The 13929-nt window shown below is 40.2% G+C and overlaps 2 protein-coding genes across 5 annotated transcripts; both read left to right on the forward strand.

The window, feature by feature from the left end:
• The first annotated feature begins 148 nt into the window (after window positions 1–148).
• On the forward strand, window positions 149–6645 carry sparta (spartin a). Of its 3 annotated transcripts, none has more exons than XM_078265916.1 (8): window positions 149–340; window positions 979–1792; window positions 3489–3683; window positions 4049–4205; window positions 4536–4730; window positions 4952–5113; window positions 5310–5400; window positions 5595–6000. In XM_078265916.1, exons 2-8 carry the CDS (start codon window positions 992–994, stop codon window positions 5638–5640), a joined length of 1647 nt encoding a protein of 548 aa, XP_078122042.1. In that variant the 5' UTR covers window positions 149–340; window positions 979–991; the 3' UTR covers window positions 5641–6000. The 3 variants fall into 3 exon arrangements, with proteins under 3 accessions (XP_078122042.1, XP_078122041.1, XP_078122040.1); XM_078265915.1 differs by lacking the exon at window positions 5595–6000 and adding an exon at window positions 6173–6645 and having other exon boundaries at window positions 150–382; XM_078265914.1 differs by lacking the exon at window positions 5595–6000 and adding an exon at window positions 6173–6645 and having other exon boundaries at window positions 150–340.
• A 302-nt stretch (window positions 6646–6947) lies between these two features.
• ccdc169 (coiled-coil domain containing 169) lies at window positions 6948–13216 on the forward strand. 2 transcript variants are annotated; one of them, XM_078265917.1, is made up of 8 exons: window positions 6948–7366; window positions 7465–7547; window positions 7720–7830; window positions 8186–8226; window positions 10529–10627; window positions 11148–11201; window positions 11729–11832; window positions 12724–13216. In XM_078265917.1, exons 1-8 carry the CDS (start codon window positions 7290–7292, stop codon window positions 12908–12910), a joined length of 756 nt encoding a protein of 251 aa, XP_078122043.1. In that variant the 5' UTR covers window positions 6948–7289; the 3' UTR covers window positions 12911–13216. The 2 variants fall into 2 exon arrangements, with proteins under 2 accessions (XP_078122043.1, XP_078122044.1); XM_078265918.1 differs by having other exon boundaries at window positions 11729–11805.
• The last annotated feature ends 713 nt before the right edge of the window (window positions 13217–13929 follow it).

The raw sequence follows: 13929 nt of genomic DNA on the forward strand, positions 1-13929 counted from the left end.
AAAAAACCTAAAGGAAATGTGTTTTATTTATTTCAGATTTCTTCTAAATACAGTTTTTATTTGAATAACTTTTAACTTTTGTGACGTGTAGTTTATGGATTTTATTTTGAAAGTGTGATCCGGAAGCCATTTCTGTCGCTCGCTCCTGTTGGTTTGAAATGTGTGTAGCTGCCTGGGGCTGTGCCAGATTTACCCAGTAAGTGAAGTGAACATGTTGATGTATGCAGGCATTCTCACACCCATGAAAGTACAGAAGAACTGTCGGAAACTGGAATAAGGACTTTCTAAAACCACTTATTTATTGTTAGGGTTTTTCTTTCCGGTGATATTGAAGTCCTAGGTAAGCCAGAATCATTTGTTGTCCGATCAGTTCTCTGAAAAGGTAACAGTTTTCATAATCAAAAAATCAATTTGCTGTTTTCATACATTGAATGCTGATATAAAGAATACATGTGTAAACTGGTATTTTAAATGTAAATCTGCTGTCTAGAAAGGACTTAAGAAAGGCCATCGGCATTTGGTCTTTGTTATTCAGGTTAAACCTGATGGGTTCGCTCAGGCTATTTACAACCTGTCATAGCCGCCAACATTAATATTACAGAGATTCGTCTCACATGCATTCATCTACTCTGTCGTAATGCGGTCAGAGTACGTCAGTTTGAAGAATGTACTCAAGTTGCCTTTTCTTTCACACCTGGTTTAGCTGCATTTCTTGGTGACAGGTAGCCTACATTCTCTCTGTCTCCCATTTAATGAATTGAAGTGGTAATTTTCAAATCCATTAAGCCTAACTACAAACTGTAGTAGCCTACACAAATAACTCATTCTTTAATATTTGTGTTACAACCTGACTAATGTTATTTATCTACATATTGTTTTTGGGTTACTGGAAAAACCTTGAAACTGCTGTTTTAACTTTAGTCTAGCTTGGAGATAGCACTTTTGATTTCCTCTCAGCCTCCAATCTTTACTTTCTAGCCTACTCCTCACTATGACTGAACCTGCTGAGCTGCTGCTCATCAAGGACCAGTATGAGTTGGCGTTTCATTCTCTGAGCCGTGGGCTGACTGCTGAAGAGGCCGGGAAAAGAGCAGAGGCCCTGGTGTATTACAGAAAAGGTCGACAGCACCTTACTCAAGGACTGGAAGTTCCCACAGGAGGGGAGAGGCAGCGAGGAGCGGTCTGGGACACGGCCAGGCAGCTTCAGCAGAGGATGAGGGACACTCTGAGGACTGTCAACACCCACCTCTCTGACCTGGAGACCTCACAGCTGACAACAGGATGCCAGAGGGGCTGCCTGTTGATGGATCTTCCTCCCAATCTTTATCCAGACCTGGCACCGAGCAGCCAGCCTCCCCGAAGCTCCCTCCACCATCTGTACCCCACCGTATTGGCTAACACTCAGAAGTCAACCCCAACAGTCCCTACCTGGCCTCCTTCCTCTGCTGTTCTGCACATGCACACGCTCCCTGCAGCAGCTCCAGGAGATATAGCCATGGCTAACCCAGGGGACCAGCCTCCAGCATACACACCACAGCCAACTACTGGCCACCGCAGTCTGTCTTACAGTTCTGCTGGAGGCAGCCTCGGGTCAGGAAAGCAGACCGGAGCAGCAGCAGCAGCAGAAGGAGATGGAAACATGCTGCTTTTCATCCCCTCTGGGGTGCAGATGTTTTTCGTGGCACCAAATGGTCAGGTCAGCTCCCTGTCTCATCCAGGCTACCTTCGCATCGTCGCATTTGACAGTCAGCACACGGATTCCACTGCTGGAAGACCCTCAGCATTTCTACATGTGAGTATACAGTATGTTATACTAAGTATGTCATAATAAGTATCTGTATGCATGTGGCTGTGGGTATGTCAGCAAAGCATTTTCCTTGGGCGTGTGTCTTAGAAGTGAGTATGTGTGAACAGCAAACTACCCCAGGTTAAACCACTTCATCACTATTAGACCAGGTAAAACTAATTGTGTTGGCAAATTATGTTTCAAATGAGTACTAGTCACAAAGAATTGTTCTGCTTCCAAATGATGGTGTTGTCTCTGGGTGATGTCCACTTTGAGTTTGACAACACGTGTACAAGTTATGATAAAATAAGTCAACATTGAGCTTTAAAAGTTAGAAGTATCTACATTTATTTTCCTCACCTGTACTTAATTTTAGTGATTAAGGGCATTACAATTCAGGTTGCAACTAATGATTATTTCCCTTAGCGAATAATCTGATTATTGTTTTCTTTATTTGTCGAGTAGTTGTTGTGGTCTACAAACCTCAGACAATAGCGAAAAATACCTGTCACTTATTCCCTAGAGCCTAATATGATTCAAAGGCTGACCAACAGTCCAAAACACGCATATATTCAATTTAGAATGATACAAAACCGTGAAAAGCAGAGAAGAACCATTGGAGTTTAGACATTTTTGCTTGAAAAAGATTTTATCATCAGAAATTTCTAATCAAAAATAATATTTAGTTGGTAGACTAATCAATTAATTCACTTTCAGCTCTAGTTACAATGTTGTCATTGCCTTTACACTATAACCGTGTTTAGAATATATTTGGGTGATGTGAAACATAATAAATGTGCAGCTTAAATTGATAACACTGAGCTGTCCCATTGTTGATATTATATTTAAGCAGTATTACTCTCCACTATGGCAACTGTATTCTAAGAAATGGAACTCAGTTGCTTAATCCCTTGACTTTTTTGGCACAAGCTCCAATCCATGTATGACTTTATCTGCTCTGACCCTGTGTGTTTTTATTCGTGTGGAGCCTTCTGACAATCAACCCCACTTTATTTTTGTATTGAGTCAATAAAGAATGTATAAAGTAACATAATGTATTCTGGCACCTCAACAAAGCGCGTATTATGCTGTGCTTTATACTGCAGTGCAACCCATGACTCTGTTTCTCTCCTGTATTCTGGCCCTGCTTTGTTTCCCAGCAAAACAATGGTCCCATTAACAGATGACTCTGCGCTCCTGTTGTGCTGCTGGTCAGTGTCCTGCGACCTCACAGGGTTCATTCTGTCAGGCGGCATACCAGTGGCACGATGCAGCAGCAAGTCAGTGTCTGTATGGATGACTGACATAAGTCCTGATGGGGCTAAAATCATGTAATGTGTCTTTTGAGAGGGGAGAACGTTGGGTCAAAAGGAATAAGGGACACTGTGCTTGCTGGGAAATGACTCACAAGAAACTACCTTTTACATATGAAGTTAATTGTGAAATAAAAAGCATTGGACATGGGATGCTTTTCAGTTCACATCTTATGAACTGGAGAAACAAATAAGGACTTAACAGAAGCCACCATATCCTGATTTTAAAATTTCAAAGATCTGAGGTTACTGATAAGAATAGTAGATATGAGTGTATATCACACTGTGATCATTTACAATGAATGCAACCTTATTTGGTTATGATGGTACATGTGCAACCTTCATCATTCCCCAACCTCCTTATTTTTGTCTGTCTTTGTGTTTTCAAGGTGTGTGACTGGCGGTACCCGCTGACAGCAGAAACTCCAGTGCTATTGGCCAACTCTGGGATCTTCATGTTCCCTGACATCTTGTCAGAGATGCCAGGGTCCTACGTGGGCATAGTCTTGTCCTCTGAACTGCCTGCTGTCCACCGAAAGACGTTTCAGGACCTCCTCTCACAGCTGGCTGATCTCAGGGTCCAGGTCAGTCTTTACTGTGGAGCAAATGTAAGGATAGGTATGCATGTGGTTGGAGTCAGTGCTGTGGAACAATATGTTGAGGCAATTTGTCTCTATCTGGAGAGAAAAGGAGGTGGTTGAAATGAAACATTAGTTAATAATGACTACACTGTCTTGTAGAATCCAGTGTCTCATAGCGTGAAAATTTTTTTCTCTTGACACTGCAGGAAGAACTAAATAGTTGTTATGTTGTTGGTAAAAACATTCTTAGCAAGCTGAGTCATGGCTCACAGAAATGTACGTCACATGTTTGGGTATATATACACATTATAAAAGCATATTACCTCTTATGACTGTTTAGTAATATGAGTTAATGTATTTCCTGACAGGGTCCAGATGGGGAAGGGTCAGAGGTCATCAACCTGAGTGAGAAAATCCCCCTTGGTCCCACAAAAGAGCATGAAGGACTGACAGTACCAACAGGGGAGATGGACAAACCACCACTTCCTGGATGGAGTGAGAAGATGGCACAAGGAATCTTGACAGGTGTGTGTGTGTGTGTGTGTGTGTGTGTGTGTGTGTGTGTGTGTGTGTGTGTGTGTGTGTGTGTGTGTGTGTGTGTGTGTGTGTGTGTCCTAATAAAGGAAACAAAATACCACCAGTGTTATTCACAGACTGTATGTTCCTCTATCTACAAAATGACCACTAGAGGACATTGTTTACCTTTGCAGCAATCTCTCTTAAACAGGTTTGAGTGCAGCAAAGTAAAACCTTGTCCAACCACCTCTTTATTTGCCTGTAGTAGATATTTTAACAACACAACAATCAATGATATTGCTAATTTACATTTAACACCCCATATTTTTCTATCTGTAGGAGCTACACGGTTGAGTTTAGAGTTTGTAAAAGGAGCAGAGGCCACTGGTAGGGCCATTCATAAAGGAGCAGCCAAGATCCGGGACCATATCACGCCTGAGGAAACTCCTTCAGAGGTCAGCCCCCGTGTCACAAAAGGTCTGCAGGTGGCTAAACAGGCCACTGGGGGTGCTGTGCGAGTCAGCCAGTTCTTGGGTAAGGATTTAAACCAATATAGGAAGGATTATACTGGCAATAATGTCAGATATTCAAAATGCTTTTGGGTAGTAATCAAACTTTTCCCATGGCTAAAGAAAACTAAAGACAAAAAATAAACACTTGATTTTTTTCCCCCCTTTTTTTTTCTTTCAGTACATGCCATTAATCGCCTTTACTGTAAACTAATATGACTGATATGTATGTATATATATTTACAGTTAATGGAGTAAGTATGGTGGCAGGACATGTGGCAGACAAGATGGCTCCCCATGTGAAGAAACAGGGCGCTAAGCTGGTCCCAGAGTCTATAAAGAAGACCAAAGATGGCGGACTTTCCAACTGGGATGGAGCCAAGTTTGTGGCAGTCAGCAGTGTACAAGGTATGTACCAATATAATGGAAATATCAGGATCAAGCATAAAGTTACACTATCACATATCATAGCTCTATGTAACATAAAATGTCAAAATATTGAGTTTTGGCATTTGGAAATTTGTTGGCATTTGCTCAAAGATTGATGATCCTAGTCTTTCTTCTTTAGAGTACTCAAACTCTTTTTAATTTACATCCAAACCAGGTTTCTCTACTGTTTGGTCGAGTCTGGAGACCGGAGCAAAGCTTGTTGGCAAAAGTGTTGCAGCAGAGACTGTCACAACTATGACGTACAAGTAAGTGCTGACATTTCCGCTTTATTCAATTGATAGAACTTTCTGATAAACTATTGTAGAGCTTGTTTCCAGCCTATTTCTAATTTGATTTCTTTAAACAACAGTAGAACACTGGATCAGAAACCAGCCTACTGTGTTGTTTTCTTCTTGGTACGTTGGGAAACTGATCTACTTTTACACCCATTTCTTTTCAGATTTAAGGGCTTAGAAAATCTAATAAAAATGTCCAGCAACATATGACTGCACGTGGGAGTAAAGGCAAAGACTTGTGAACTAACTGATCAACTCTTTCATCTACACTCTTTTATTAACCCAGATCAAGTCAGAAAATAACCCTCAGTAAGACATTTTCCAAATCTAATGCAACAGCTAACACAGAATTGCCTTTTTTTTCCATCAGCTTTCTTCTATTCATTTATATATAGATAAGACATAAAGTATGTGTTTTGGGTTCTTTTTTGACTTGATGTAGTTTAAGCTACTGTTATGTGTCTTTCTGGGTCCCTGAACTGCAGCTAAATGTCTGCTTGTGTTGGGTGGTGCTGCTCTTGCTGTTCATACTGTCTGTAGCCCCTTTTTCCTGGTGTGTTACTAATAAAACCGGTACAAAGTGAAATATGACTGAATTTTCTTGACCTTCAGTGTTTTTGATGTAAATGACAACGGTACCAATATTACATATCACATTGCTCCAGCATTTTGATTCTGTACCCACCACAAATATGTTCTTACACCAAACCACTCTTCCCCAACCACATTATCCGTGGTGAAGGTATGGTAACGATGCAGGCGAAGCCACTGACACTGGTCTCAAGTCCATGATCAATTTTGGTGTGACTGCATACAACTTTGACAATCTGGGCATCCTAGCCTTCCTGAAGACTGCTGGCAAGAAGACAGCCAAGGTCACGATGGAAATCCCGGAGGGACAGCCAGCACAAACTGAGGGGAAGGAGGCGCAGAAACGAGACCATCAGGCAGAGACAAATGGGAAGGAGAAGCAGAAGAAAGAGAAGGAGGAGGAGGAAGAGAAAAAACAATAGATTCCCACTGGGTGTAAATGCTGTTTTTGTCAGATTGATGGATCAACATCTTATTAGCAGATTATAACGAAATAGGCCACTCATTTCCGGAGTGGATATTTAATTGTATTAACTGTGAATGTAAAAACAACGAGGCTGACATATTGGAATTAGCCTAAGTTAAGTGCAATTTTATTTGTAATATATGTCAAGGTTGACTGCATTGTTTTGTTTTACATAATTTTTTTGTGGTATTATATGCTTGTCATTATATTAATATGTACATATTTTGTGTATGTTTTGTATATGACAAAACATTCCAGTAACCGGTAGTCTTAAAGATTGACCACCTAGGCTATGATCTGTATGGAAGTGCAATAATAATGTAAAGCAAAACACAAATGTCTTCATAAAAAAACGAATTTACGCGAGTAGCCTACCAGACATACATTTATATATTGGCTGTTTCTCGAAAGGTGTTCTGATAGAGGAAGAAAAACCAGTTGTGTGTTTGCATATTCTGCGAGATAAATCAACTGGCATGTATCTAGATTCTAGGCCAATAATCTTAACTGTTGAAATAAGAGCTCGAGGAAGTCAATTTTCCTACCTGGACCTAATTAAGCGCGAAATAAGCTTCATAGAAATGTCTGCCTGCAAGAGAGCCACTGTATGTGACGAATATGTAATTTACGAGCTATTTATTCGTGTACTATCATATTTAACCGAGGAAGAGGTTTTATTTTCAAACCTCCCGCTAATCTGGGCCATTATGCCCGAGGCCGCCTGAACGAGCCGGAAAGAGCGGTCTCCATGGAAACCTTGAGGCACAAACTTTTTTTCAGTTGATGTCAGTTTTTCCCAAACATGAATGGAGATAGCGACTACAGCAAATACGATTTGGCACGCCTGCAGGAAGAACTTGAGCAAGAGAGGGAAATGAAGTAAGTATGTATGAAGGAAATGTATTGTATTAGCTATCAAGGAGATTAAATGTTTTTTTTTTCCACTGCAAAAATAAAATCGTCATGACTCTTGATAGAGAAATGCTTGAGGAGTCGGTGTCTGATCTGCGGAGCACCATGTGTGAACTGCAAGAAAGACTGCACAGTGTTGATGGGGAAGGTGAGTAACCTTTAAGTGATTTCTTATCATCTATCTGTCACCTTCAGCCACATTGGCAACAATCCACTGGTTTCTAATTCTATCAGCCCAGTCAGTCTTCAGTGCCGTTTGTAATGTTCCCTTCCCCAAATGTGACTATAGTGTGACAGTTCCTCTGTTTATTCTGTACCAGGAAATGAGTGGAAGACAAGGTATGAGACACAGACTGAGCTAAATGGACAGTTGGACAGACAGATGTCACTCATTCACGAGAGACTGGAGGACCTACGAGGAAACCCCATGGGTGAGTTGAGTGCCCAGGCTCGTGCTAGCTTTTAAAAGGGTTTATGATGGAAGTACATTTGTTGTGTTTTTATTGGAATCTGTAAACTTAAAATCAAGCTTTACACAAGAGTCAAATACCTCAGAGTACGGTATGGTTTACTTTCTCATCACCAAGATTGAAATCATTGCAGTTATACTTTTTATTACAAAAAACACTTTCAGCTCAAGATTACAGTACATAAAGCAGCTCAGGGCTGATACTGGCGGACACTTAGTCTTACTGTCATAGGCTCATCTGTGTGCTCTGAAAGAAGAGGGGTATTGAGCAGGATTGGCAGGATGTTGCACACATAATGTTCTCTTGTTTTTCACAGATCGATTGGCCTCCATCCGAATTTATGATGACATGCTGGTAGTGAGTGCAAACATGTTGATTTTCTATTGAGCTTTTTATTGATCTGTTTTGTATTGGTGTTATTTAGTAAGTTTTTTTGTAGTGCAGATTAACAAACAGAGCTGGAAATGTGTTTAAGGTAGATGCACATATCAGCAGAGAGAGCCAAAGTCGCAGAGTGAGGGGAGAAGGCAGGCAGAACAGAAAGGATTGTAACGCCAGCTGCTCACCATCCTCCCGATGATGCAGGCTGAATCAACCACAGTTTAATCACAGCACTACGATCACTGGATTACAAACCATGGGAGAGTAGTAGCCTGCCCCAGTGCTTAATTTGTAAAGTGGGAGGTCCCAGAGTGCAGAGGGAGGGGTGGATCCGGCGACTCAAAACGGGGGTTGGAGGTAACGGAACAAAAACAATTACACTACCTAAGTAGCTGCTCTGACTAAAAAAACCTAAATAATGCTGTGTGTACATCAAGGCAATGTTTATTTTAATTTCAGAACATGCACTACATGGGTACGAAATGTAATGTCTCCACATTCTTGATCGGCGGAAACTGACTGGCCAGTGTATTTGAACAAGTTAAGCAAACTTAGTTGTCTTTTTGACATTTTTCCCCTGAGTGAAACGAGGCTAACAGCAATCTCAACCAGCACAAGCGCATATGTGTCACTTGAAGTGCCTCCCCTCCCTCCGTCCCTCTCCCCCCTCTGTCTTACCCTGAAAATTCACCTCAAAACACATAAAAAATGCAAACACAAGATTTTTGTGGAACTTCAATGGGGAATAAAGACTAACAAGACAGATAACAACATTGAACACTACACAAACAGTAATTTATTTTTATTTAGGCGATTCATTTTTCATAGTGACACAGGAGGTGCCGGATCCAATATCGGAGGTGCCAGAACATGTTCCAGCGTGTTCCGGCTCAAATTAAATTAAGCCCTAAATATGTGTGTCTGTATGCCTTGAGGCAGAAGTCTGTCCTCACCCAGAAAACGACCTTATGGGTCGATCATGCAAGCAGCTCATGACGACCAACAATTATGTTTCTTGTTAGGCAGCAAACCTCTCCTCGCTGTAGTAATTATCACGAGAGCAAACGAGTAAATGAGGTAAAAGAAAGTACAATAGCCCCAAATTCAAGGAGACAGGTTGGGGTGATGGAGGGGTCAAACAAATACAGGACTTTCACTCAGGAGAGCAGGGTTCGTTTCCCATGTGAAACCAAAAGTCAACTGTCATTTTGAAATCAACCAAATTTTACTGACCTCATTTTAAAGCTATCCCTGATGTTTTACTAACACTGACTAAGTATCTGTGTTGCCTAAACTTAACTAGTTCCATTTCACAATGTTTACAACGTGTTTAAAATGTTTATCGGTGTTTTAAGCCCCCAACGTCTTCTTCCAGGCAGCGCTGTCTGCAACCAACAAATTAGGCAATGGTTAGTGTTAGGGTTAAGGTTAGGGTTAGGTGACTTGAAGTCAACGGTCGCAGCGCTGCCTTGAAGTCGATTAGACAGTGGTTATGGTTAGGGTTAGGTGCCTTGAAGTCAACAGTCGCAGCGCTGCCTGGAAGGAGACGTTGGGGGCTTTAAACACCATTGAGCGTTTAAAACTGCGTCTGTTACTTTTAATAGAACGGTCACATGATTAAACCGTCACCGTGCGACAGTAAATAGAATGGTCGTTTTGGGAGTCTGGAAATCAACCTATAATGTTGTTTAGGTATGATGATGTGTTGGAGCTAACATATGTTCATTAGTGTATCAAAGGGATGACCGTAGTAAGCCTTTCAGACCAAATATGGTTTGCGCTGCAATTGCCACTGCTCTAGTGTGCCCTGTAAAACTGCAAACCACCATTGAATCAAAATAAAACTTTCCTCTTATTTGTGAAATAGGCATGTGACCCATTTCAACTCCACCCGTCAAAGAATCGAAATCGAGAATCGATAAGAACCGGAATCGAAAGGAAGAATCGGAATTGGAATCAGAATTGTTAAAATCCAAACGATGCCCAAATGCTTTACATATCAAGTCTCATTGCCCTGCTCTGTACCAGAAATCTCATCTAGCCTTACCATGCCTCAGCTCTAATGTGTTAATTTGGTTATTGAATAATGCATGAGCCTAATCCATTTTTGTACTCATGTTTTCTGCATGGGTTATTCTGTTATTGTTTGATTTTAGTAGCTGTTACTGTGTAAGTCTAGGACAAATTGATTTGTAATTAGACATCAATGCAGCAATGCAACACCTTTTATACCTCTTTGTTATGAAAGTTGCTAATTGATGGAAACACTTTGCTACAGGAAACATTGAGACAGCGTCTGAAGCTCCTGACTGAAGAGAAGTCTGACCTCCAGAGTCAGCTGATGGACTGTCGCAGCAAAATTGAACAGGAAGGAAAGGTGTGGATCGCAGCTGTTCCACAGCTCAGTTAGAAGAATTTTGTATCTAGTAGTGCTGGTTTACAGTTTTATTATTTCTCAGGCAAGCAGCTTTACATTTTTCTATGTAATACATATTTCAGTAGCAAATTACCATCATTAGCAAAGGATTGAACAACATTTGGCTGATATTTTTCTTTTGCATTCTTTGTTTTTAACAACCATTGATGCAAAATCGAACCCCAACCTTTGTCCCGTACTGCTACGACTAGGCCAATATGCTCTTGGTGACTTGGGTCTTTGTTTATTGTTCTGCTCAACAGTGAGATATTAGTTGAATAAATGTTTAACACGCAGCATGTGCAGCCAGTAATCCATGTTCTAATCTGTTGCTCATTAACACTGAAGACCACCTGAAATACACTCTAATGCACACAGGCCTGCACTCTGAGCAGACAAATTATTACTGACAGTTAGAACAAGTGTAGTCCATGAATGGAAAAATGTGACAATAAGGCCCTCTGTTTCTTTCAAATATCAGGCATTTCATAAAACCAATGATGAGAGGCGGGCATACCTTTCAGAAATTGCTAAGGTAAGCATTCCCTTTCATCCATGTCAAAAGTAGTGCTCATAACGTGTAGTCAAACAAGTAGCTCTCAAACCAAACCTATTGACTACTAATAAAATATATGCCTCACTGAAGAATAGCTGTCATGGCTAAATGTTACAAAAGCATAATTCAGTGTAGAGAGCAGACTGGTGTGCTCTCTAGCTGTTCTCTTTCAGGCCTAGTTATGATTTCTCATTCATCCTCCACTGCTGCTCTCTCTTGTTATATAATAGGTGAGTCTCTGTTCAACCACAAAAAGTGAGTCAAGGACTTTCTGCCAAATGCTGCAACATTATTGGTTCCAGCAGGGCTGAAATGAATGTAGCTGCAATGAAACTTCCTTTCTTTCAACATTTTAGCAGCAAATCTGTACATTCGAAGTGACATCATGTGACTGGCTCATGCCTGCCATGAACACAAAAGCACACATACATGTGTATACAGCTAAAGCAGTGTTTATATGTCTGGCTGTCTAATTGTCATTACTCATGAATTGTCCCCTGCCACAGCTGTCCTCCACCCTTGAAGCCCAACGAAAACAGCACTCCGCCCAGCCACAGAGAGCACCCAAGAGCAAACAGAGGAGGTCAGTGAGGCACACTTACACTTACAGGTGATGGACACAATAATATGAACTGTGAACAAACTCAAAAATGACTGTAGAATTGAATTTATAAAAAAAACAAAACATAACATCATGAGCTTCACATAGGTGACATTTGTTTGTTTGATTTGGTGTCAAAATGTGTTAATTTGATACCAGCTTTTAGTTTTACGTTTTCACTTTTTATTTGATTTATTTATAAGGGATTGTGTTAGACGTGATTAGATGTATTTTAGTCTTAGAGTTAGCAAAGAGCTAATAAAACAATAAAACAAACACAACAAATTACATCACTTGGATGAAACATGGAACTAAAATGTTCAAATTAAAAACTGCAAAAGTACATGGAGAGCAAAAAATGAGTAAAATGCAGAGTCAGTAAGTACAAAGAGCAGAGTTATTGCTTTTAACCAAAGTTAATGTTAAGAACACTTAAAGGAGAGCTGCATGAGTGGTAGCTTTAATGCTGACTGCACAAATGCAGTGCAACAAGTTGTTATGGAAGATATTGTAGGATGCCCTCAGAATGAAGTCACATTACAGAGGAGAAACCAACATTTTGAATTTTTTCTTTTTAACAGTTTATGCACAAGACACACTAAAATCTCTTTTTAGCATCCATGACTCTATAACTATGTCTATCATGACATATGTAAATTGATTTGCTTTGCAATCAGACTTAATATTGCAGTGTACTGTCTTGATTTGTAGTTAATAAATAAAGTAACAAATTAACTAAGAATTAATACATTCTGAGATGTATCTTCTTAGACTATTCATGTTACAGGATTTAAATCGAGAAATTCAGTGTTATTTTATCTCTCTAAAGCACTTTAATAGAAAACATTGTGTATCTGTTACATGTTTCTTGTAAATGAACTATATTTTCTGATTACATAGAGAGAGGCAGACCAGCAGGAAGGCAGAGGCTGATTCTAAGAAAGAAAAAGAGAGAGACGAAGATGGAGGAGAAGCGTGTTTGAAAGGAGGTGGTGGTGGAGCAACAGCAGAGAGAAGAGAAGAGAAGAAATCTCAAAGGGCGAGTTGGTTACCCAGCCTAAAGGACTACCTAAAACACAATCCCTAACACAAAACCAGTTATAACCCTTTTTTTTTTAAAAGAGGGAACCCCTCTTCTGGGTATGCTTGAATGATTGCAGTAGAAAATTGCCTTACCCTTATGTTTTCAGTACAAGAATGTACTTATATGTTTCATATGGCTTTGTTTCCACTTCTCAAAGGCTGATTGTGAGGAAACAATGCAGTTCCTATGTAAGTTGATCTACTCATGTGCCACAGTTAGTATTGCAATTCAGTGATTATTTTACAATTGTGTACACTGTACAAATACAGTGGTATAAAATGTTACATTAATGATGAAGTCTGGCATTATTATTTCCTTACACGTTTCTTTGTTTCAACAAAACGAGTAGCTATAAGGAGAAATATTTAAGAGGGAGGAATATTACAGGCTTTGAGTGCAGTAAGGTTGTCTCCTAATGTGGGAAGCCTGCTGAGTCTGACATTTCTTGTGTCTCTGCAATTTTTTTCAAAACACCTCCTATGACTTGCAATACGTAAGTAACATCCACCACTCTCTCCGCATGTAGTTCCCACCCAGTGACCGCCTTTACAAATGTAGGTGTAAGAAAACTGTATTCAGTAGTAAATAGAAACATTGCCAGAAGCTGTTTGTGTTTGTGAAGAAGTGTGGAGGATGGGTTCACTTCTTGTCAGCCTCAGAACATTGAATTGAAACGTTATCTTATGTAGCAGTTTTCTTGTTCACCGAGTGCAATGACATCATATTAATAAGCTCATGGATTGTGACCTAAAATTGGGTTTTGAGACAAAGAGGTCATAGAATAATTCATAAAGGTAAATTATGCATTACCTACTCTGAGACTATATGTCCAAGGCTGGCATGGCAGTGTGTTGTAGTGACAAGGGAACTGGCCTTTAACTAGAAGGGCAAAGATCAAGCCCCAGTGTCGTCAAACATCACACCAGCTGAACTGTCCTATAGCATGACACTATATGCTCAACCCCCTTCAACTTGCTGTGAGGAAAATGTTCTTACATTAATTAATGGAAATATATTTTTAG

The sequence above is a fragment of the Sander vitreus genome, chromosome 13 (assembly GCF_031162955.1).
Source record: "Sander vitreus isolate 19-12246 chromosome 13, sanVit1, whole genome shotgun sequence".
Classification (NCBI taxonomy): domain Eukaryota; kingdom Metazoa; phylum Chordata; class Actinopteri; order Perciformes; family Percidae; genus Sander; species Sander vitreus.